General features: G+C 41.9%; 1 protein-coding gene across 12 annotated transcripts in view; it reads left to right on the top strand.

The window, feature by feature from the left end:
- Positions 1-25,212, top strand: part of KIAA1217 (KIAA1217 ortholog) — a 372,473-nt gene that overhangs the window by 300,829 nt on the left and 46,432 nt on the right. For 9 of the 12 annotated variants that reach the window (XM_032180908.1, XM_032180907.1, XM_032180910.1 and 6 more), the window contains 3 exons: positions 9,816-10,648; positions 18,990-19,094; positions 19,528-19,580. In XM_032180908.1, the coding sequence (XP_032036799.1) occupies positions 9,816-10,648; positions 18,990-19,094; positions 19,528-19,580 (991 nt within the window). Of the gene's footprint in view, positions 1-2,759; positions 2,780-9,815; positions 10,649-18,989; positions 19,095-19,527; positions 19,581-25,212 lie in introns of those variants that run through there. The other 3 variants (XM_032180909.1, XM_032180900.1, XM_032180904.1) reach the window with 2 other exon arrangements.

Raw genomic sequence — 25,212 nt, 5'->3', positions numbered from 1 at the left:
CTTTTCTACTGAGAATCGAGGGGAGCAAAGAGAAAATAAATTAATGTGATGGGCAAATTGTTCCAAGGGTCCTGAATTAATGTTAATGATGTAGAAGAAAAGTAGGGGGACCGGAGATAAACCTCAGTGGTAACTTGTGCCTATCACCATAGACGTTAACAAAGATTTTAAAGCAATGGGCTAGCCCATACTTCCAGGTCTGATCTTGGTGAAGTGTAGGGTGTTGCGCTTCTTAGGGGCATACCATTTGTTTATATGGGGGGCTAAACTGGAAAGGAGCTATTGTTCTGTACAGTACGTTATAAACAAATATATGGCAAGTAATTAAACACAGGATGATACATGGCAAGTTAGACAAGGCTTGAGGGCTCTGATAAAGTAATTGAAATGGAAAGTGATACTTGAATGGTTTGTATGCATTGTTAGAACCTACAAATTAAATTACAGCCTTGGTAATGATATATCTGTGTACTATTTATGATACTGTGCCTGGTGTATTTTAAAATTAAAAGAAGATTCATTCCTCATATGAAAAACTTTTCATATGCATCAGACATACTTGGAGACTATTGCATATAGTGCCAGATGTATGGAGAACTAGTTATAGTGTGCCTGATGTTCTGGGATATACTTTATCATGCTGGAGTCCAATTACTGAAAATGTGCATCCTTCCAGCTTGCAACTCAGTGCAGAGAAACAGAAGTGAAATATAGAGGTCTTTTTTATCCTGCATATTAGCATAATAATGTGATTTCTCACTGCAGGTTTGTTCCCCTGTAAGGAAGACCATGGATGGCAGACTATACTCTGCGCTTGCTGGAAAGCATGTGTGACACAAAACTGTATTAGGATAATTTGCTTGTATTTTTACTTTTGATATTTTTGAGTTGGTCAGCAGAGATAAGCAGATTTTTAACTAGGTCATACTTCCATTCATTAAAAGGGGATACTTGACTGGTTAGTAAAACCTGCCAAATATAAACCAGATGCTTCAACAGTAAATACTGCTTTACTCCTATACTGCAAGAAACAAGCCTTGACTGATTAAATTTGAAATGAAAATAAATAGGTTTAAGATTGTTTCTGTGCCACGATGTTACTTTTTTATAATTCTGGTACAAATATTTAATAAAAATAATGTCTTAAAATATTTTCACAGTGAAACTGGAAATGCTACACTTAAGACAAATACTTTTACACTCTTGAAAAGACTGCTTACATTAAGTTACGCTACACAGAAATTTTGTGAAGTTCTGGTCAAGACCAATAATGGTGTACAAATTTATAATGGGAAGACTCAACAGCTGTCTGCAAATCTGGATGATTCCTTCTGCTCTTGGGGAATGTGTAGTAAGGGGTGGAACACCTGGATTTTTAGTTTTGGCTACCAGATCTGCTCTGATCTTTGTCATGTTACGCAAATGCTTTGTGTCAGCTTACCCTGTTGTAACAGCAATGAGTGATGCCTCCCTCTCTCACGGCTGAGAGACTGAGAGGAGGGAGTACTGCAAAACAGAAATGTTACTCCAGTTAGGTCCCCTTATAAATGGTTCTTTATATTGATATTAGCTCGGGGTTATGCTCTTAAATTGTATTTTGATTCTTCTGAATGCCAGCCATGATGATACAAGCAATATTTTACGTGCATAAAAACAAACAAACAAACAAAAAAAGCACACAAAAAATACAGAAGATAACTGCAGTGCTGCAAAGTGCTTGTGTCATGAGATTGCCCTATGATGTTTAAGTGCCATCTCTTTCACACTCTAAATACCATATTTTTAAGGGTACATTTTCCATGTTATTAAGTCTTTTGGAGTGAGGTGATGGAAGGGAGGGAGGCAAGCTTTCTATCTTTTTTTTTTTTTTTTGGACATTTGCCATCTCTATTGTGCCTTTTTTTTTTTTTTTAAAAAAAAAAAAAAAAAAAAAAAAAGGTAATCCTAATGGCTAGCATGGTGTGCTGCAGAGATAACCATGCAATTGATTTATGGGGGCCCCAAAGTTCAGGTTAGCCAAGTGGCTCAGGTGCCTGGTTAATGAGTAGACAGCCAGCTCCTGTGTCTAGGTGCTTCTCCTGGCGGGAGGGGCTCACGCTTCTTTCTACTAGGTGTCCCCACAAAGCGGAGCATTCAAGAAGCTGCCAAGGTTAATAATGGCTGTATTTTTCTTTTTTTCCCCTAGAATTGTATGTACTGGATTTGCTAAATAATTGGAGGTCTTCTCCTGTTGGAGAATTAATAGGATGCATTTTATATAGTTACCTTTAACATGCACTCTCTTACCTAAATGGAGTTTACTCCTAGTTTTATTTATGGCTTTCCCCTTTGTGAGTCTCCCTTGTACTTCATTCCATGATGTTAGCCTCTTTCTATGCATCTTATAGACGCGCATTAAAAAATGGTTGAGTGATTGAATCACATAATGTTGCACAGTTTGTGACTGGGTGACATGCCAAGGAGGTTATTTAGTGACTAATTTCGAAGGGGAGGAGAAATTGCAGGCTTGTCATGTGGAAAAGTACTTCAGTCTATTGAGGCAGCATTACTTAGATGACTGGGTAAAGCAAGATGGCCTGCCCCTGTTGTGAGCAGAGAGAACAAGGAACATTTTTACTGTTTAAAAACCTTTTCCCAGAAGGCACGGATTTATAAAATGCTGTACTGTAGACTGAGGATTTAGACTCAAGGCTGAAAACAAAAAATGCTTTATTAGAAGAAGTGGAAACAAATGTTCATCTTACTGCTGTAGCCATACAGGTGATTTCCTTAAGTAACAGTAAGTGGCTTTAATTATTTCAGAGCAAAAATCTTAACAAAGATTATTTGATATTTGTCTGTAGGTAACAATGTTGACTGCGTGTAATAAGACTGCTACTATTTTTAATTGTAGAAACAAATAACCAGAGTAGCATCAGGACAGCTGGAAAATTATGCCTGAAAGAGCAGACTGTGTAGGATTTGGTTTGAGACTCTCCTCTCTGCTTGTTTGCAAGATCCACCTTCAGCATGCACATTGACTTAGAGGCAAGGTGAAGCAATCAAACATTATTTTTGATATCACCATTAAATTTGTTTTGTGGTTAGCTTAGAATTTTACAGATCTGTTTTATATTCAGTAAAAAGTGAAACAGGTATTCTTTGTTTTCCCCATGGGAGCTTTAGGATATGGTATGAATTAAGTTTATATGTAGTCAGGGATATAAAAGGACATACCGAGACATGTAAAGTACCTTAAGGTAAAACATTTGGATAGCTGCAGGGACTGGGTTCATACACAAGTGTGCATTAAAGATCTAGGTATAAAGTAAGGGACAATAATGTTAAGAATGTGTTTGATGCTCTGTCATATGGAAAGGGAAATAACGCTGTGGCTGAGCTGTGCTTCATTCAAGCTAGTGTATGTGTGCCTACAATACTGTACCCTAAAAATTCTTAGGGGTATTCATGCCATACCCCTTGTGTACACCTGCACTACAGGTAGGAAGACATGGGGATGGGATGCCACAGTGATATCAAATAGTATGGTGATGATTCCTGACTGAGATTCACTCAGGGCAGCACGTCTCCTTTCTGGATAATCATGTTTATGTGCTCTGACTGCCACCTCTCAGGATAGTGAACATCATCATCTGGTTCTCCTGCTGTGTTCATGTCACCCTCTGGCCAGGCAAGCCTGGCAAAATAAATGTATGAGCATAGAAACTGGAAGAGTGGCTCACCCTAAGAAACATCTTATTTTGGCTGATTGCAGCATTGTTGATCAGGGAAAGGAAAACACATAGAATTAATAACATAGATGGAAGAAGGAAAACCCAGCAATTCTTTTGCCATATCGATATATGTTCCGTTAACTGTTTTGTTCTAGTGCAAGCACTAGAATCAGAGAATTGCAGTTTCATGGATATTCTGAGTTTTAAGCTCAGCTCTTTTTGCACCACAATACAGAGATTTTACAGCTTAACATATACCAAAAGTATGCAAAAGAAGCTAAAAAACTGAAACCCAGATACATGCTAAGGATGGGAAGGTAATAACAATAAATGCTGAGATTTCTCAGGGAGTTCTGCAATTCCTTATCTGGAAAATTATCTGGAAAACGACAATGGGAATACAAGGGACATGTCAAGAACAGAGCTAGCTGGGTCTCAGAATTCCCCATTCACAGGAAGTTTGAACACTGAAATCAGTTTTATTTTGGAATCACCAGCATGTGGTTCCCATGATGAAAAACTCTTGTGAAACCTGGCAGATCCTAAAGCCTTGTACTGTGGGGTGAGACTTAGGTGAGGCCAGGTCTCCAAGCTTAAGCTAGGCTAGCTGTTTTAGGGTCTGAACTGTCTCTTTTGGGCATCAGGGAGCCCATCCTTAGCCAAAATTGCCAAATAAACTAGTCTGGAAGTGCTGCTGAGGAGCGATAGATGTTGAAACTTCTGCACATCTTACTCCATGGTCTAGAAGATCAGTGCACAACTGTTGAGTACCCGGCTCTGCTGAAGAGACCGTGGAAGACCTGGGGTGCCTACCTGAGGGCAGACTGACCAAGTTGCCCCACATCTATGGATCTGGAAAGCCAAAGCTTTAGAGCACTCCAGAGTTGTCTGATAAGAACCCATATTGGTGTTTGACTGAAATCTGCTGGGTGTTTTTTTTTTTTCCAAGCAACGTTTGCTTTACTGATGTTTTTACCAAATGTTTCAGCTCTTTTGAATTAGCATTGTCTGTTGAAAGTATTTTTCATTGGAAAGTTCCTGACCAGAAAAAGCTAAAAGTAATGCTAATGTGTTTGCAGTTTGTAAGTATGCCGTTGGGCAGCTGGAGGAACCCGCAGCTGCAGCCGGCCTGTTTTTTTTCTTTAATGTCTCAACATTATGGGGAAATTTATAGGAATTAAAAGACATACAAAGAAAAGGCAAGAGCAAATATGTGTGACAAAGTGATGTCTGATAGCATGAGAAGGATCTGGCTTTAGAAAGACAGTCGTGGTACATGTACTTAAAAAATGTCATTTTCAGACTGTTTATCAATTCTGTAATTTTCAAGTGCACTATTTCTTCTTGTAAATATTATTTTAGAAATATAAAAATTGTATCTGACAGTTTTTTGCAAAAGCTGATTTGTGCTTTCAGCTGTGGAAACCCAGCCTTAGTGAAGGACCAGCCATGACAGGTGTGGTATCATACAGTGCAACTACTGATCAAACTGAGGGGTTTGGACAACTAGGGCTCAAAGGCTGTCAGTTTATTTTTATGAGGGAAGAACAAACGAGAGGATTGTATTGTTGTTGGGTTTGGGGTTCTTTAAGTAAGCTTTTCCTTTCTTTTTCCAGAAACAAAGTGAAGGATTGCCTCAATTTTAGAGGATTTTCTTCTTGTGATCAGTTTCTGTAAAAAGATCTCTTCACCTTGAATTTATCAGTATTGCAGATGCATTTATCAGTTTTATATCAGTATTTAGTGCTTCTGCAGCTTTTTCATCAAAGATTCTCCAAGCTCTTGATAAAATTCATTTCAGATGACCTCAGTGTACTGGTGGGTGAGCCAGTTTAGGAACACAGGTGCAGTTTCCTCGGGGAACTACAAGGTGCCAGTAGGAGAGTAAGAAAAGCAATAGCTTTGCATGCCTGAGAGGTGTCTGCTGGGAACTCCAGGGTGTCTCCAGGACAGTGCAGAGATGAGCACCATGTAAGGAACATGCTCCATCTAGGTATTTTGGCAGGCTGAAAGCCTTGGGGCAAAGCCAGTTGCTGTGCTCTCTGTTGATGTAGACAAGGCCTGGGAGAGCAATGGGTAGGTCTGCCAGGTCAGAAACCCTCACCTACTTTCTCCTTTGGCAGTGTTTTGCTCTGAGATGTTAGCAGATAGTGGCATGAGTCAGGGTACACCTCTGGTATCCATGCCTGGTGAGGTGGAGCGTTGGTGTGGCACCAATGAATCAGTGGTAAGGCATAACTCTAGTTGGCATTTCCCTGGTGTGTGTATGCACGGCTCCATGTGCTGCTCTGGTGCACACCATGGGTACAAATGATGCACTGAAGCCAGCCCAAGAGGCAGAAGTAAGGATGGTTTCTTCATCATAAGAGGACCACCCTGGGACAGACCGCAAGAGTGACCTATGAGGCAGGACAGCCATAAGAAATTTAGAATAAAGATAGCACAGTGTTGTATTAGTCCTGACAGAGGACAAGACAGATGGGATTGTACTGCCGAAAACACCAGCTGTCGAACCACTGAATGGCAGCTTGCCCTTTGCTATCCATAAGGCTTGTGATACTGTGACTCTGCCCTTCTTTCAGGGTAGCTGAGCTGTTTGAGGAGGCAGGAAGCAAGCTTTGTATTCTGCTGTATCCAGAGATACTGGTCTGCTCAGCCTCTGTGTGAGCCATTCGGGTGGATGGATAGCTGGTTTGCTACCTTTCTGCATATAATCGTGTTCAAAATGCAGCAAGTTACTGAGTATGCAAACTGAATTGAAATAAAGAACATAACTGATTTTACGTGTTTACTCTTCAGTATATGTCCGGTGCCTCTGTTGTTCTGCTTCAAAAAAATACCCAGATCTGTATCTTACAGATGGCAGTGTTGTTAGACTGAAACCTTCCTCAGGATACACTTATATGTGGTATGATCTTTTTTTACTACATCAGGTAAAAGCTTCTCAGTGATGTCTATCCCCTCTAGTGCTTTATGCAGAAATTGTAGTAGTAGCCATTTGCCATATTTTAACCCCAAGGATTGACAAACAAGTTTCTATTTCAAGGGTGTAAAGGCTACAGGGAGCAAGAACAAGGAAGACCTATGCGCTAAACAAAACCACACCCTCAGGCACATATATTACATAGCTGCAGTTGAAAAGCACATGATCCTATGCTTATATTAAAAGATCTTCCTTTTACCCTGAAAGCAATTGGCTGTGACTTCACCTAGTATTTACAGGCTCAGATAAACCCAATATCCTCTTTCTCTGTCCCTGAGTCATGCAACACAAGTCCAAGAAAATATGGCTCAAGACAGCGTATGCATGAGAGTACATTTTCATTGAGCAATGCTGGGATTTTGCTCAATGGTGTGAAGTGGAGGGCAGGAAGAAGAAAAGCAGTGCAGAAAGTGGGGTATATGTGGGAGAGAGTTGTGTGTCTTGAATATCACACAGAAGATGTATAGAGAGAAGCATAAAGAGACTATCATTTGAATTTTTGAAGTTTCCATTGGCAAAGAATCTGGAGATTTTGGAGAAGAAAAAAAAAAAAAAAAAGTAGAAAGAGAAAAAATATTGACCAGGTGACAGGAGATGCTGTAATGTGGCCAGTGAGGCTGCCTGGCTCCTGGCCCTGTCTGGCCCTTGTGCTCTAGTCCTCCTGCCCTGGGTACCATGGACTTTGTGGCTCCAGCTGCTCTCCCCTTCTGCACACTCCACCCAGGGGCTGAGTCACAGCCTAAAATAGAAAGTGAACCTTCCAGGAAGGGGTTGTGCACTCAAACTTCGTGCCCTCCCAGCCCAGTGGGGTCTTGATTCAGGCTGTGTGCTCCATGTGCTATTTTAAAGCAAAGCAAAAGTAGATAGCACTGTAAATGTCAGTACTCAAGAAAAAGGCGTTTGAACAATAGCTCGGCCCCGTATTTGAACTCCTTGTTTTCCTCTTCAAGTATGGGAATATGCTAAGGTGGAAAATAGGTTTTTTTCTTTGACAGATTTCTTTGACTTATGAGGAATGAATGTGCGTATATAGGAATTTGAAGTCCAGAAGTTAAGGAAAATAAAACCTGTTGCTTTCAAGGCTTCCCATGGAAATTTTCTCCTCTCTACAAGGTAGCATCGGAATTTTCCTTTCACTGCAACCCAGTGTATCCCAGTGCCTGTGCTTTGTGTGCCAGATACTGTTGAATCTGTTGGTAGGTTTAGCTGAAGTAACTAAACAGGGCGTGATATAGCTTGTATGGTGGGGACCAAGGAGGTCTTTCATCCTCCGTGCTCTCCTCTCATTGCAAAACATCTAGTGCTGCCTATCCCTGGAGGCACGATCCCAAAGCAGCTCAGATTCAGTAGGAGTCTTTTTGTTCTGTTGGCTCAGGTCCAGAGTCTGAATGCACAATCCAGCTTAGTATGCTGCAGTGTTTCTTCAAGCCAGATGGAGAACTGTGTTGAATGCCCACTGATAATTTCGTTAATGCCGTTTAGTTATATTTTATTTTACATTTCAGTAGTTCTCTGTGCAAATGAAACAAATTATCCCATGTTCCCCTTTGGCCGGATAACTTTTGTCGGCTCGTTTATGACGCATCCCTGCGCAATCCTTTGTTCTGTTTGCACTTATTTATTATTGCTGCTGCCACAGTCAGGTTATCTCCTTTCTTCTTTTTGATACTTGATACTGCAGACTTTTGATCTCTGGCCCTGGGGAAACGTCCATTTGTAATTCCCAAGTGCGGAGCCTGCTGTGATGAGAACAGCTATTGTTTATATACCGCTAGTGCAATTCCCTTGCCAGTGGAAAAACCTGTGGTGGGGCAGGAATAGAATATAACTTCTTGCTTCATCAGGCATGGATCACTGTTACTGCAGCAAATCCAGCCATATTGTCAAAGTAAGAAGTGAGAGAGGAAAAAAATGGTTGGAGATTTCAGATCAACAGCTTCCACTACACAAGTGCATACTGTGCAACTTCAGGAATGTGTAGTTGGGCTGAGTGACACTCAGTTTCTACAGTCCCTTGAAAATGATGGAGAGGGAAGCTGAAATTGCAAACACAAATTCTAGAAGCTATATATATATATTTTTTTAATGTACTTGATGGAAGCCAACTTGACTTCTTAATTTCTCTGTTTTTTCCACTTTACCCGAAATGGCAACCAGAGCAGGCACATAATGCTTGCTAGAGGGAGAATTTCTCCTGTGTCCGTCATTGACAATGTTTCAGTCCACCTGGAGAGGTCAGAGCTGGGAAGTGCGATGTTGCAGTTTCAGAAGCACATGTATTCATTGCAGGTTTTGGCCATGACCTTAGCAAAGCACCAAATATACTGTTAAGGGACTTTTCCCTTTCATTTCCTTGCTTATTCATTCCTTACTGCTGGCAGTTGCTGCTGATGATTAGAAAACTATAGTAAGATTATTTTCTGAGTATGTTCTCTACAAATCTTGAAAGCTCGGTTATCTTTGGTTGTGGCACAGAAGCCTTTGGCACAAGCTTTATATGGGCTGACCATTTTCATACAACTTGGGTGTCTTACTCTCGGTAAAAGTGGTGCCTGTTGTTCTCCTATGCTTTGTGTATCCTCTGCATAATAAAGACCACATCAGGTATTAGCAAAAGGCCAAATCCTGCTCTGAAGCAAATGGAAAATTAGTTCTAATATTTATTTTCTCATGTCTAAGGAGTTCAGGTTTATTTGTGATGCCAGAGCACCAGCATTTTCTTCATATTGTGGAATCGGTGAACTCTGGTGTGTGTGTGTGTGTCTGATCAATAAGCTGTTACAGCGTGTACCAGCTACATGTTCCTACAAATATGGTACTAAAATCCCTGATATCGGCTTGGGAATAACAGATAATGATAATATGGTATTTGCATGAGCAAACTCATTTTAAGACTCTCATATTCCTTTAACAATGCAGCCCATTTTATTGCTGTCTAGAGGTGCTATTTTCTTTAGGCACTGAGGTCACAAGATGTTTTATTTATACAGACGACAAATGATTTGGTGTTGTAGGTAGTTTTCTTTTTATCCTGTAGATGTCGAGTTGACACAACCCCACATCACCTTTTTCTTCATCCAGTAATTTTACATCCTGTACGTTTTTCCTTTTGTTTCCAGATGCAGAGGGAAATTGCTTATACGGGCCGAGATGGCCCGAGCGCTTCCCGCCCCGGATCTGCCACACACCCTTCACATGTGATGCCCAGCTCTCCACCCTCCACCCCGGTGCCCCACTCCATGCCTCCCTCTCCATCCAGGATCCCCTACGGAGGGGGACGGCCCATGGGTGTGCCAGGCAACGCCACCATCCCCCGGGACCGGCTCTCCAGCGTGCCGGCATCGCGCTCCATATCGCCCAGCCCAAGCGCCATTCTGGAGAGGCGGGATGTGAAGCCAGATGAGGACATGAGTAACAAAAACCTTGCCCTGATTCGAAATGAAGGTCTGTACGGGGACCCCTACTTGTTTCACGAGGGGAGGATGAGTGTGGCCGCACCCCACACCGGACACCCCCTCGATGTCCCCGATCACATTGTAGCCTACCATCGCAGTGCCATGAGGTCATCAAGCACTTACTGTAACCCCTCTATGCCGCCTGAAATGCTGGAGCAGTCCTTGTACAGACAAAAGCCACGAAAGTACCCGGAGAGCCACTTGCCCACGCTCAGCTCTAAAACACCTCCCGCGTCCCCCCACCGGGTGGCTGACATGCGCATGATCGATATCCATCCTCACCATAGCGCCCACGTTCCCCCCCATGCCATCCAGCCTGACAGGTCTTCCCCCAGCCGCCAGTCCTTCAAAAAGGAGCCGGGACCGCCTGTGTTTGTGGACACCAAAGTGCGGAGTGCCCTCGGCCTCCCAGGCATGGCTGAGGTGGTGCCGTCTCCCGTCGATAAACAGGCTTTCGGCTATGGGTCACCTGCAATGCCCAAGGACAAGGAGACAAGGTAAGGCAGAGATGGAGCTTAATTTATGCAAATGAGAAATGTTCCTAATATGCGCATCTTGTGTCGTCGTACACCCGGGGGACGATGTGATGTGTAGGAGGCTGCTTCGCTGGGCTACGGTGTTTATTAGCTGTCTGTCAAGGTAGTTAGTAATTTAGAGGAGATGCGACGCCACCCGTTATTAATCTGAAAGTATTGTCAGCCCATGATGAATCCCTAGTTATTTTCATTTGTGTAAATTTCAGTCATTGGAAAAAATATAATAAAATAAAATGATTAACTAGGATTTTTCTTTCCAGACAACCAGATCATGTTACAAGAACAAATGATGTTCTGTTCCTGCTAATAAGGGAATATATTTCACCCCCGTTAAGAATGACACTCTGATATTACAATTTTGGTTCTTTATGGAGTGGAGTTTTTCTCATCTAGTGTTAGGAAATGGGAAGAATTTATCATTACTGTCTTATCTCCTGTAAAACATGAATTTGCATAAAAATAGGACAGTTGTTTATAATAATGTTCCTCGAGGGGAAACTGCTGAGAAGAGCAAGTCTGTCCCAGGGAAGAAACTGAAACAAGAATGCTGTTCCCAATGATTTTTACCCAGCATCACAAATAGTTGGTGACCTGACTGTTGTTAACTTTTCTGCGCTGAGAATGATGACAATGATCTCTCCTGTCTTTTAAGGACTAGATTCACACAAAGGTCTGTGAAGGCTTCTCCTGCTACAGACCCTGCCCTAGGAAAGAAAAATCATTACCCTGCCAGTCCGTTATTGTGTATGTGCATGAGTTGCTCTAATCTCTAGCGTATTGATTGTGCTGTTAACTTTTATAGAGCTCTTTAGGGAAGTGAAGATGAATAGCTGGAAAATGCTGAGCTCACAAAGGCCAAAGGTAAATACTGACTGCCTTAAACCACTGGGGAGGTACAGAGCTTCACATGGCCCCCAAACATCCCTTCCATCTCAGCAACTTGATCAACAGTTACTCAGATCACACGAGGCAGAAAGAATAATGTGTTGTGAGATCCCTTGTTGGGGAGAAAATGGAGGATGGAAGAAAATCATCCAACTTCACAAAATTATATGATGATACCAAGTTGGTAGTTACATTGACACAAGAGGCTATTACAGTCTAGGGTCAGTGAAACCTGATTTATATTTATTATTTCCAAGAAAAAGATGCATGTACCTGAAATCTCATTTCAAGCATCCAATATTACAAATAGGAAATAATTTGCACTACATTTTCCACTTCTAATTCAAGAGATCAGATCAAAAACTGTACAAGTTTTGTGTCAGGGGACTGAAAATGGAGGAGGACACCAACAACTTCCCAGTCTATGCTACTTTCTCTGTCTTTTCTGGGCATCTCAGCTGTTCACTCTGGTACTCAGGCTGTGTATTTGTGAATATACACGTAGTTCTGCAGCTCCTTAAAGGGAGCTTTGCACCAGAAATTTTAATTCTGGTCCCAAGATATATTTATAGTGATGAAAATAATATTTACATAATTACACTTCCAAATAAATACATTACCTGAAAAATTCAGTATGGTGTGTATTAGCCACATGACACTGAAAAAAAGTCATTCTGAAAACTGCTCTTAGGTAGTGGTATTTTTTTTTTTAACCTTGAGAAACTGACTTCTTAAAAAAGTAATTCCAAATACCAAAAGCAATTAATGCAAATTTGTGTGTTTTCTAACCACTGCAATATCAAGAATTGTTTTTCAGTTTTAGAGATAGGAAATGCTGTTCCTTATTTAAGCTTTGTAATACTTTAATAAACTTTGAAAGCAATTCTCTATTGAGATTGTACTAAACTAAATAAGGTACACTATGTGTGTTGAGGCTGAGGTGCTCATTTTGTGCTTCAGCAGGGGCTGAGTTGTTACACCTCTGTTATGAAGACCTGAAAGGCGAAGTATATAATGGCAGAAAAGCATCCTGTACCTTGTTGTGTAATATTTACAGTTTACACACGTCAGCTGTACAGCTGGACTTGCTTCTGTGAGTAAGAATATTTTGGGATTGGAGAGATGGAGCTGAATTCATCCTCTGAAATTGGAAAAATGAGATAGATGCTGCTGTCATGCACATTATCCACTTGCTGGCAGCTTGTGCAAAAGAGCCTAAACCCAGGCTATAGAAAGTCAGTGATATTGTGGTTAGTCAACATGTGTGCAGTGTCAGTGGGGGTAGCAGTAAAAAGGCAAAGTTTGCTTATCTGCTAGCCTTGGTAATACTGAGAAGGGAGGTCTTATGCACTTGTGCACAAAGACAAGAGAGCCTCACCATCCTCACTCATTCAACCCTGCAGATAACTAAGAGGGGGGTTGAGGCCCCTATGAGCATCAAACCCATCATGTCAGCACTGTTTTTCCTTCAGTCACTAGTGGAGTGTGCTGAGAAGAAAGGAAATACCTCTTGGACCATCTCTTTTGAGAAATTAACTTGAAGTAGTGCTGCCACAACCTCAGGGACAATGCAAAGCTTTAGTATAAAGTGAAGGAAATGGGCCTTTCTGGACAATGCCTGAAGTTAACTAAATCTCTCTTCCTCCATTAATTCTTCTTCGACTTTTCCAGTCAGTGGCTGAAGTGGGATATATACGTACTTCATCAGAATATCTTGAGTACTTAGAGCAGATCAGAGCTCTCACTGAGCACATCCTGGTCTTGTTGAAGAAAATGAGCCTGTTACCTTTAGGATGTCAAATTCATCAGATTTGGGTCTACCAAAGATAAAAAGGACAAAAACTGGTATCTCCTATCTCTTCTTCTTGGAGTTTCCCATTAATTTTGCATTGCGGACACCAGTCTTGTTAAGCCTGTTATTTAAGTCAGAGTTGAGGGGGATTTAATTGCTTCGTGTAATTCTTTCTTTTATCTGTTTTACCTCAGGTATTTTCAAGGTAGCTAATTCCACTGTATAAAGAACTGAATAAATTCTCACAGTAGTTCATTTACCAGAGGCATTCTATATAAAGCAGTTTTAAAACAGTCAGAAGAAACAAGTTCATGGAGATTTCAAAAATTAAAATGTTGTAACAGGTTGTAGCAGTTCATCTTTGAGGAGTCATCGCCCCTTAAATATGAGGTTTACAGGAAGAATGCATAACTTCTTGCAACTGAGCATAAGCTGTTTGAACAGTGATTCGCTATCATTTTTTGGATGGCCTGTTTCTGTAGATTATGGTGGACAGTTCTGGAAGTTACATGGTTCGCTGAACAAAAAAATGTGATCACATTCACCACTTATGGCTTGCAGTTAGAGATTGAAGGGTAACAGCCATGTTTAGGTTATTGGATATTGTTCCTATCATAAAACCACATATTGCTTGATACTTTCAAGTATGGGTGGACACAGCTATGCATTAGGAAAACAAACAAACAAACAAACAACAGTCTTGCTCTGTAAAGCCATGGACAGTGAGAGACAAGAAAGATAGGTGTTAAAGATGCACCCTCTCAGACAGTGCTGTGTACTGCCTCTCCCAAAGGCAGGCAGTGGTATGATTGCTCTGTAGGACTGCAAGTAACCACAGAAATGTGTGCTTGCTGCACCCATTACAAACTATGGCCTGCTGTTTGCAATCTGGAAGCTCTCAGAAAATATGATGGCAGTTGGAAGCAGTATCACTTTCCAGAGAGACAGAATTGCATCCTCCTTTGTGATAAAACTGGAATAACTGGGTAAAAAGGATGGGTGAACAATATGGAGTCAAGGTAAACTGCCGTTTGGCTTCCTTCTGTTGGAGGAACTATTTCTAGGGAAAATGAGATGCAGGCTTTTGGATAAGCATAGAATCATAGAATATCTGAATTGGAAGGGACCCATAAGGATCATTGAGTCCAACTCCTGGGTACCCAAAGGACCACCCAAAAAGTCTGAGAGCATTGTCCAAATGCTTCTTGAACTCGGCAGGCTCAGTGCCATGACCACTGCCCTGGGGGAGCCGGCCCCAGTGCCCGACCACCCTCTGGGTGCAAGAACCTTTTCCTAACACCCATCCTGACCCTCCCCTGTCCCAGCTCCATGCAGCTCCTTCGGGTCCTGTCACTGTCCCCAGAGAGCAGAGCTCAGCGCCTGCCCCTCCGCACCCCTCGTGAGGGAGCTGCAGGCCACCATGAGGCCTCCCCTCAGCCTGCTCTGCTCGGGGCCGAACAGTCCAAAATGACTTCATCCACTCTCCATATGTCTATCAGTTATCGATAGTATCAAAGCTGACAGCACTTCATAGTCTAACATTTTCACTTCAGCTTCAAGCTGCAGAAAGTTTTGAATTTAACCATGTTCATAGAAGACTGAAATATTCATCTGTGCATAATTTTTCCCTTGGGAAGAGAGCAGAATACAGAAGAGTTCTGCTGTATGCTGCTTCACACCCTTCCAGGAGATCCGCTCTGCTATTTGGGGGGGGGGGGGGGGGGGGGGGATTTGGGATGAAGTCTGACTGTGCCACTTTCACTTTGTGCTAGGGAAGCCATGAGGAAAAACAACCTACCTTCCTTTTCTTTTTCAGTGAGATAAAAAAAAAAAAAAAATCCAATTAAATGTTTCTCTCATAGGGTGATGTAGAAAGAAATGTATTTTTCCCTGTCTCTGACCTTCTTTTTATTACTACACATATTTCACTTACTGTTTAGCTATAAAATATGAAGTCACTGTAAATCCTTCTCCAGGACAGTGTGCTAATTAGTTTGTGGTGTCAGACTCGGTATGTGAGTATGTCTGTTACGGATGATCACTGCACTGCCTAGGGTAGGATAAGAACATGAACAAATGGTTACATGGCCCAGTCCTAGTTTGTGTCTATACAAAGCATCTTCTCAGTGATGTGAATAATAAGGATGTTCCCAGAAAAAGGAAGAAATATGAAAATCATGCTTAAATAGCATCATGGTGGATACCACTTTAGCAATACACTCTACCCTGCTCAGGATTACTTTCAGTTAGCTGCAGGGAATGACATGAAACCATAGTGAAGCTGTAGTGAAGAAACCTTGTGGATGAAACCTGATGTCTCAGTGCAGAGCCAGAGAGGCAAGAGCTTGTTTGCTTCTGCTGATCTGGGAGTGAGATCCGAGGCAGGGCTCAAGTGCCTGGGTGTACCTGGAGCTGTGAAACAGGCTGCCAGGAAGAAGAGGGCTGGCGAGGACCTCATGCCTGCTTTGCTGGCAGAGGTTTGATTGTGACACAAGCTGAAGCCAAGTCTGACCAAGAGGCTTGCTAGAGCTGGGAGTTGCTTCTGACCTTGTCCCCTCCTTTCCTCCTCCACCACACCAAGTCTGGATCCCCCAGCATTCACTGGAAAACAATGTGAAACAATGCCCTTTGGTGCCCAGGCCGATAAAAAGCATATTCTTTCCTAAGAGCTTGTAGAAGTGACCCTCCCTGCTCTTCCTGGGTGGTGGAGAGATGTGGATTTATCTGGGAAATTAATCAGGGAACAGAGCTGGGCTTCATCCTCTGTGTACTCCCAGCCAACAAATAGGCACCAGCAAAAAAGGTTCTTCTGCCTGCCCCTCTAGCCTGGTGCTCCACATACCAGCATGCCCTGTCCACAGGGACACTGGCCTGCCCCATCCATGGGGGCAGCAGCCTGCCCCACAGCACAGGAACCCCAGCCTGCCCCATCCACATGGACCTTGGCAGGCAGAGAATATAAAGTTGAGGAACAAAAATCTCTGACTCTCTGACTGTCACCACAGTGCCAGCATCCCTCAGCAGAGGCTGAGGTAAAGGCCCGTTCTCTTCCTCTGAAGCCCCCGGCTCTGCTGGACCACAGCAGTGTCAGAAGCCAGGATGGCTCCAGCCCTTCACAGGGGAGCTGGGGTGGCTGTGGAGCCGTCATTGCTCCCCCAGGGCCACGTAGCAGGCAGCAGGATGCCACCAGCCCTCCAGCCACGTCAGCCCAGCACAGCTACGCTGCTGGGCCAGCCACATCCCTCCCTGCCCCTTCCTCCTGCTGCCTTCAGTCAGACTGCCAGGTCTCCGAAAATCGGCTTGTTTTATTTAATGCCTGAAAGGCGCCTCCTTTCAGACACCTGTTTTTGAAATGTTTGGTGCTAATGGCTGTAATGAGTCTGGGTATTACAGTGAAACGATTAGGGGAAAAATCCTGCCTTGTGTTTAACAGACTGACTCCAGAGCATGTGTAGATTCTTCACATTCTTAATGCGTTTACCATATGAAAAGTAATGTGCTCTGTGCAATTGATTCCAGTGTTTCATTCGTTTTTCATCATCTCCTATCTCTGGAACATCCCTCTCCCTCTTAACAACATATTTTCCTAGATTTCATGGCAAAGGACAAGATCGGCTTTGTGTTGCCATAATCTCATTTGAAGCAGAAAATTGTTTCCAGATTATCGAATGTGGGATGGAAAAAACATCATATTTATGAATTGGTAAAGCAGATAGACTTTCAATTGAGTTTAGTTCCAGGAAGGGTTTGTGATGATTTTCTGGGGGAAAAAAAACTGTTTTCATTATTAAGTGTCAAAAATGTTGCATTGAAGTTTGTTAGAATATATTTATCCCAGGGTTTTTGTACTTGTTTTTGTTCCAAAGGTTACTGTAGCCTGAACCGGTTTTCTTATTTTAAAACTTGTACAGTGGAAATTCTGTAACATATTTCTTGGTTTGAAATGAATTAGGTCAGATTCACTAGTCTTCTCACCACCGCTCAAAATACCTTTCAACATGAAGACAGAAAAGTAAGGAGCGCACGCTGTATTCACTCGCAGTAAGAACGCGTCTGCTAGCTGGGGACTGACTGAGCATCCTCTTGTTCCCTCCTTGTGTCTGTTAGCATCTCATTAATTGCTTTGCTGTCCTGTTTTCTCGACATCTGGGTGTCTTGGAGTCTCTCCCAGCTATGGTATCTGCGTGCTATCCCAGAAAACCTCTGTTTCATTCATGAAGTGTGAATGAAATAATTAGCCTGGATAACTTGTCCGGCTAATGAGCTGAGCTGGTTACTCGCTTTGTATCATTTCAGACTGCCTTTAACTTGTATCACTACATATGTTGGAATTTATATGACCTTATTAATTGGCAGTATTGCTTTGGCCACCAAGCTGCAAACAGTGGTGGGGGTGGCCAGACCTCAGCTGCTCCCACATGCCTGGGATGCCACAGCGGTGATGGGTGGCCCCTGTGGCAAGTCGAATCTGGGGCTGAACGTGCCACCTCTGCCCATGTGGCCTCTGTCTGTCCCATCTTCATTCATGAGCCATTGCTGCTGGTCTTCTTGCTTTCTGAGGTGTTTTGTTCCCAACCTCTTCCAAAATCACAGCCCGCTGTTAGTGTTTGCTTTGTGTGTTTCCCCGGTCACTTAACTGCTGGCATAGAAGGACACATTTTCAGAAAGTCCTGGCTGAGGTCCCACGCTGACATGTGTCAGCGTTGTGGTGTGTTGCTGGCATACTGGCATGTGAAAGTAGGTACCTGTGTGAGCAAAAGGCTGCTATGGAGCCTACTGCCAAGGAAGTCACCAGGTACCTGACCAATATATGCATTCGTGTAAATGATGGGCAAAGATGAACACACAAGTATCAGTCCTTCTATCCAAAAAATGTCATTGTTGTTGCTTAGTGGCCTTTGGTACCTCATGGAAAACACTGAATGTTGTACCTATTACAGTTCTTCTTCCTCTATTTTATTCTGCTTGTTAGGAATTTCTCAGGATGTGTATGCAAAAACAAATCTGTTTTAATACCATTGTGCTGCACAGTCTGTGCTTGGTGTTTTGTGCCTGGTCTGTCACGCTGCTGTCCTTTCCAGAGCAGACAGTTGCGATGTCAGGTGCAGGGGATTTGGTCTGGGAAATCGTCAGCTTGGGCAGATTAAATGCTTCACAGACAAAAATACTGGTTGGGGGAAGCTGAAAATAGTACCGAGAAGAAGTCTAAAGTTTTTAATCCTGAAACCTTGTACACGGGCAAAACTATTGGCCCAGTGAAGGTAAGAGAGAGAGAGAGGAAAAAAAAAAAAAAAGTAATGCTGAAAAAATGATTTTCATTAGTTCCAAGAGGCATTAACTGATTGTTTTAGATGCCTTTTTTGTGCAGTCACTAGAATTTTATTATCTGGGTTGCTGTTCTGTTTTTTAACTATGCAGATGTCTTTTTTATTGTCTGTTGCCATGCAAAAGCTGTCCAACCCAAGATGCGGTAAGCTGCTGTAACAAGGTATATGCAAACTGATACCAATGAGCCTTTGCACAACTCTGTAGTGTCTTTCCAACCCCGTGGTAATCATTCACCTAGAAAAACAAGTCTGAAAGCAAATATATCTGGCTTTAACAAACGGTTCTCTTGTCTTACAGAGAGAGGATACAAGCCATGGAGAAACAGATTGCCAGTTTAACTGGTCTTGTTCAGTCTGCGCTTTTTAAAGGGCCAAATACAAGTAATAGCAAAGATGCTTCTAGGTAAAAAAAGAATTCATTAAATCTGTTTCTCTCTAATGATTTTAGTAATCAATCAACAAAAATAGTATTTTAATGTAACAGTAAAAAAAACCTGAATGATCAATCATTTTAAAGTATCTTTATCATCCCCATGAGAATGCTAGGCAGAGAGGAAGAATATGCCAAAAAATAAATGGAGATTAACTGCATTACTCTTCTTTGTGTTAAAAAAGAATTAATGTAGCTACATCTCTGTGCTTTCTGCTGCTTATGCCCCATTCCTTGCTTAACTTCTATTAAAAATTGATTTTTAAAAAAAGCAATTCACAAGCTACTGGTGATTTAGATTAAAAATATATATGCTAAACAAGGCCATTAAATTTACTGATGATAAACTTCACCACAGTTTTATTGTTAGTAAGTTAAATTTATGATTTTTCTTTTTATTGCTTAGTGAGAAGATGATGTTGAAAATTGTGTCCAGCAAGAACAGCATTGACGCTACAGGTAAGATAATTCATTTTAAATTTACAACTTCTTCTAGTATATAAATAACTCAAATTTTACTAGCATCCCCGTTTATGGAAATGGCAACTTTACTTTCCACAGCTGAAGTGTCAGAAGTGAAGTTTAAGTTAAGGATATGGGATTCAGTCATGTCTTTGTTAAGAAAGGAATTTCTGACAGGTTGAGGTGGAATGAATTTCACACCTGCACTGAATGGTTTAAATGAGATACAGAGTTTCTGCATATGGTGAATTTTGCAGTGATTCATCCCACCTATAGTATATATCTGTCAGTACTAACCCCAGGTGTATCTGGAATGCTGTAGAAGGCTAAATATTTCATTTCTATTCTGGTCACCTGAACTTTTCTCTAAGGTTATCTTGCCAGTAGATTGCTATGGGTTTGATGTCACTAAGGAATTTAGCAGTCAGCAAGATAGCACTTTCCCTATTTAAGCCATATTGATCTGTTACTAATTATTAGCATGCTCCTAAACTGTTGGCATCAACTGTGATGAAGCCATCATGAGCTTGTCTTACCTTAGCTTCCTACTCAGAGAGCTGCTAAGTGTTTAAAAGATACACTTAAGGCTGTTGTGAAAGTAGATCTCCATGTGATTGGAGCTCTTTGTGTATGGGCTGCTGCTCTAGATGTCTGCAGGGTGGGTGGGTGTGTTTATATGCCTCCTCTTCACCTTTTGTCATGCACTGAATGCAAATAAAGGCAGTTCCCTACTTCCTGGTAATGTTGTTCCCACAGGGTGGTCTGTGCTCTGGCAGGTAGTAAACCACACACATTTATTAGCAATTCTATTATGCTCTTAACTAGCCTTTTTGCTGGAGCTGTTAGTTCACGTTCAGGATTCCTGTTTATCTGGAATTGCAGTACATCCTCCTAACCAACAGAAGTCAAACCGGACCTGGAAACTATCAAGCATGTGCAAGAGAGAGTAAGCTAATGTCCTGGTGCTGGAACTCTGCTCCCAAGCCATTCTCTGGTCCTGTTCCAACTCTTCCCTTCCTGCTGGCCCCTGGATGGGGAGAGCAATACTTCAGGCTGTGAAGAAATAAGCTGTAATTTATCAGTTTCAGGCAACTCATTGAAAAAAGCCATCATTTTTCAAAACAGCTGCAAAATGCTCTTAGACTTTTCCCTATTTCATTGTCATTATATGCTAAGAATTTATAGTATTTCCCACTTGCATAGGTTTTGTATCATACAAAGAACCCATAAAACAATCAAACGACGTGCACATACCTTGCCTTGTTTTCCTCATTGCATTGTGTGGCTATTAGGCCTTTCAGCTCTCCTGTGCTTGTTCTAATTCAGATAAACACTTGGCAGGGGGCACTAAGTTGGGAGTCCTGATCTAAGCAGGCCCTGCTTTGAATGGGAGCTTGGACCAGATGACCTCTAGAGGCTCCCTTTCAACCTAAATTATTTGTGTATGCATATGTGAATGAATACACTTCCAACAACTGAGAAATTAAATAATATTCACTGGAAAAACTGCCCCACACAAAGCAAGGATAGGGATTCTTCAGTCTGTAGGTCATACCCAGCCCAACAGAACAGCATGATTCTTATGACCAGTAGCCAGTTCATGCTGTCATTCCCAAACACTTTTCACTCACTGCTTTGTTGTATGACTGAAAGTGTGTCCCTGAGATGACAAAATTACGTATAATAGATGAATGCCCCATCATGGGGGGCAGGAGTGGCCAGTTTAATTTACTGACAAAAGACCAGATCAGTATCTATCAGGTACTGACAGAGATAATGTCTCTGTCACACAACTGTGTCGTACCCATCATGTGAGATACCACAGTTCAGGTTGTGTAATAGGTGCACTTCTGATCACCTGGGGAGATAGACATAGGGCAGTGGGGCTGGCTGTGCAGCCAGTCATGTGGTCATGCAACTGGAAGGATCCCTATCAGCACTGTATAGTTGTAACTCCAGCATCTGCATCCCTAAATCCTGTCCTTCCAGCATGACACAGCCACAGAAAAATCAGAAAACTGAACTATAGCAGGTAAGGGGAAACAAGGTGTGATGCTGACCACAATATGCTACTGCTTCAGTATTGTCACCCATATCAGCTGATACTGAGGACTGCCTTCCTATATAATAGAATAGTCTGCTTTTGCATCTGCTTTTGAAATTACACATAACGAGGTCTAATAAGTCTCTGCTTACCTGAAAGACATCAACAATCTGTCAGAATATGCAAAATGTGCTACATAATGTTTCTCCTTCGAGTAAATATGCTTGGGTTTAAGCATGCTTGCAGCATCCAGAAACACTTTTGCAGACCTCTGTTTTGCTCTCCAGTTCACCCCAATCTTTATTAAGTACAGCCATTAGACAGTCAGCTCTCAAAGTATACAATTCCACTTGACAACTGCACACTGAGATACCAGTTTTAGCAATTTCAAAGACTATTTGAAAGGAAAAGTGGTATAAAATGTTGATTGAGCAGTCCTTTCTAGAGCAGCGGTAAGCAGAAACGTGAATTGCTTCCTATCCTGAACAATAAAACATCTGTGCAGTATGAAATTGACTCATCAATGTTGAACCAACATTGTATTTTGTAGTATGCTTTCTAGTGATGGGAGACATTCATGCAAAAAATAGAGAACTAGCTCACTTGGGAAGGAAAAGAAACCAAATTTTCTAAATCCTAGGTAGTTCTGTATATCTAGGTTGTGAATACTCCATTTGGTATTTTGTATAAATCAAGTAGTTGTGTTTAACACGTTTTTGCTTTGCCAGTCTGTAGCAGATTCTTTAGCCTCAAATACTAGAACCTAAACGAAAATGCTTTTTCACTGGGGAAAATAAGCCTGTGACAGTGACCCTGCTGTCTGCATTTCTTATGTTTTGTTGCTTTAGGCTCATTTCTTCATGGGAGTTGGGTTCAAAGAGCAGTAACATTCCATAGTCGAGCTATGTATCTCCTGTTCACGCTAGGATAAATCCAATGACTGAATCCTTATAACCTCTTTCAGTTCATCAAAAGTGAATGGTATCTAGGGACTCTTCATTTAGGAACAGCCTGATAGCACATGACTCAAAAAAAAAAAAAAACAACCAACAACAAAAAGTTACTAGAAAGATTGTCCATGAGATAACTAACAAATATGCTAGGTAATGCTCATCTACTCTCTTTTAAGTCATATTTTGTTCATCAAGTGGTAAGAATGAGAGATAGATTAAATTCTGGATCAATTACATCCTGGATTGCAAAGCAAAACACACAAAACCAATTTGCCATTTGCTGCCTTGGTGGAAGAGGAGGAAGGAGATTTTAGTTTATTCTGAAAAGGGTTCAAGGAGTCTTTCTTTCTGTGCTGACATCTCCAGTACAAATCAAGAGAGGGAGATAGAGAAGGGAGAAGTGTTACACATGTAGTGCTCAAATTTGATTCCTCACCCTTTGTGACCTGTGCTTGCCAGAGAAGTTCTTGTCTTCTGTGCACATCTGTGTGCTGTTTTCACACACTCTTGTAATGATCTGTGAATTTAAACAGTTGTCCATATCTGCTTGCTTACCTCATATTCAAAGATAGATCATGCTAGTCTTTGAACTTGGTCAGTGTTTGCAAGTATAGCATGATCCTGAATTAATTCTGGGTCACCAAGGTGAAGTTGCACACGGATATCTGTAGAACATCCTGTTCTTTTAAGGACGCTGTGGTGTCTGACCATAACAGCTTGTTAATGATGGAGTTGCAACCTTAACATTGCATTTGTCTGTTTGTTTAGTGGATTCCAACCAGCTGATAAGGGGACTGAGTAACTGCCACGTCTCCCCCATGATATTTTAAAATGTGGCTCTTTGATAAGAATATTAATGATTTGGGAAGAAACACTTCTTGATGTCTTCTGGTGGTCTTTTTTTTTTTTTTTATAGCCTGCTTCAAAACAAAATCTTAGCATTTTAGAAAGACAACTAAATTCTGGAAAATGGAAGGAGAGCGGTGTCTTTGCATGATAACAAAGGTCAAGTGTCAGGGAGTGGCAGTCCAGCTCCTTGCCTTCTTGAGCCTGGGCAAGTACCCAGCCTTTCCCTTTTGCACTGCAGTTTTTTTTTTTCCTCAGGACCCCTTACCTAGCTCCAACAAGGGTTTATTTTAAACGCTATGCAAGCCAACACTGTTTCTTTCCCTTCAATCCATCTGGCTCTACATCTAATCGCAATGCTACAGCCTGGGCCTGCTTCCAAATGAGAGCTATACTCCCTAGACGAAGCAGTCCCTCATTCAGCTGCCCTTTTATTCCTTTTTGATGAAAATATGAATCTCTGAGAAATCAGCTGGTGATCTTCACTGTGCTCCCATGCTCGCTGGGTGAGTGTGGTTGTGTTTCACCCCCTTAGGAGTCCCTTCGTGCTTCGTGGGCTCTGAGCACTGCCTGCAGCAGAAGCTTCATGGTAGCATATGTAGAAGAGGTGGCTGGGGTAGCAGAGGAGGAGGAGGATTGATTTGCAGGGAGTAGGACACATTTATTGTTTACAGAAGCAGATCACAGTCCATCTACACTAAAAGGAAAGCAGGCACCCCATCCTCTGAAAATATGCACATTGACTGGTGTCCAACATGTGGGGAGAGACTGGAGGGGACTGATTCATGCCTTGGCTGCATAACCACAGAGTTGGGGGCTGAGGTTTTGGAGCTTTTGCTTGAGGCAAAGAATAGCAGAAAGGTAGATGTGCTTTCAAAAATAGTCCAGATTTGTGGCTAGGGATCAGAACTCTTGGAGGCTTATCCACATTTTTCAGACTCTCTGGTGGTTTCTGTCTGTAGGGTTTATGAACTAAATACCCTTTTCTTAAAAAAAAAAAAAAAAAAAAAAAACACAAAAAAAAAAAATAGTGCATGTGGGAGGGAGATACATGCTTTGTAGGAAAAAATGCAGCATACATGTAGACACAATTATTGGCATAGATTAGGCTGAAGCGTGGAGCAGGTACAGAATGGCAGTGAACAAGGACTGTTTATTTCTTGAGTGTTGCTTTCTTTTAAGCATTTCTTTGACAGCCAAAAGAGCACCGAATCATACTGGAGCATGGCAAAAATGTGCAGCAGCTTGCTCAGCACTGAACTGAAGAGTGCTGTTGTAGAAGCACCGAGCAGATCTAGCAGATCTTGCAGAAGGTCATTTAGGTAGCATGCATTACAAGAGGCTAGAACAGCTTTTTGTTTGAGCATGTCTCCCAAGACCTGCAGCATGTCACACCGTATACAACATGGGTGCAGCCCAAGGGACACGTGCTTTTACGGAAGGGAACTGCAAATGTGGGTACAGCAGGAAACACGATTCTTCAGAAACCTTTTAGCCTATTTTAAAATAAAAACAGCTTGGCATAAATTCCTTCCTTTAAAAAGGCTTCCTCGTGGATGAATTTTGCAAAAGTTATGTTTGAGAAATCCACACCTGTTGGCAACGGAATAACAGTTTGTTGTTCTGCTGAGCTGTACTCACTCAGGCATGTTTGGAGACTTTACTAGTTGACTAGACTACTAGGGATGAGTGTGTGGAGATAAAACCTACCATTCTTGGGTTCATACTTATTCCAGACAGACGTGATGTGTCATTCTCTGTAGTGCACTGAAAATTTACTTCCAAC

The sequence above is a fragment of the Aythya fuligula genome, chromosome 2, assembly GCF_009819795.1.
Source record: "Aythya fuligula isolate bAytFul2 chromosome 2, bAytFul2.pri, whole genome shotgun sequence".
NCBI classification, from domain to species: domain Eukaryota; kingdom Metazoa; phylum Chordata; class Aves; order Anseriformes; family Anatidae; genus Aythya; species Aythya fuligula.
This window is presented reverse-complemented; position numbering and strand designations above follow the sequence as displayed.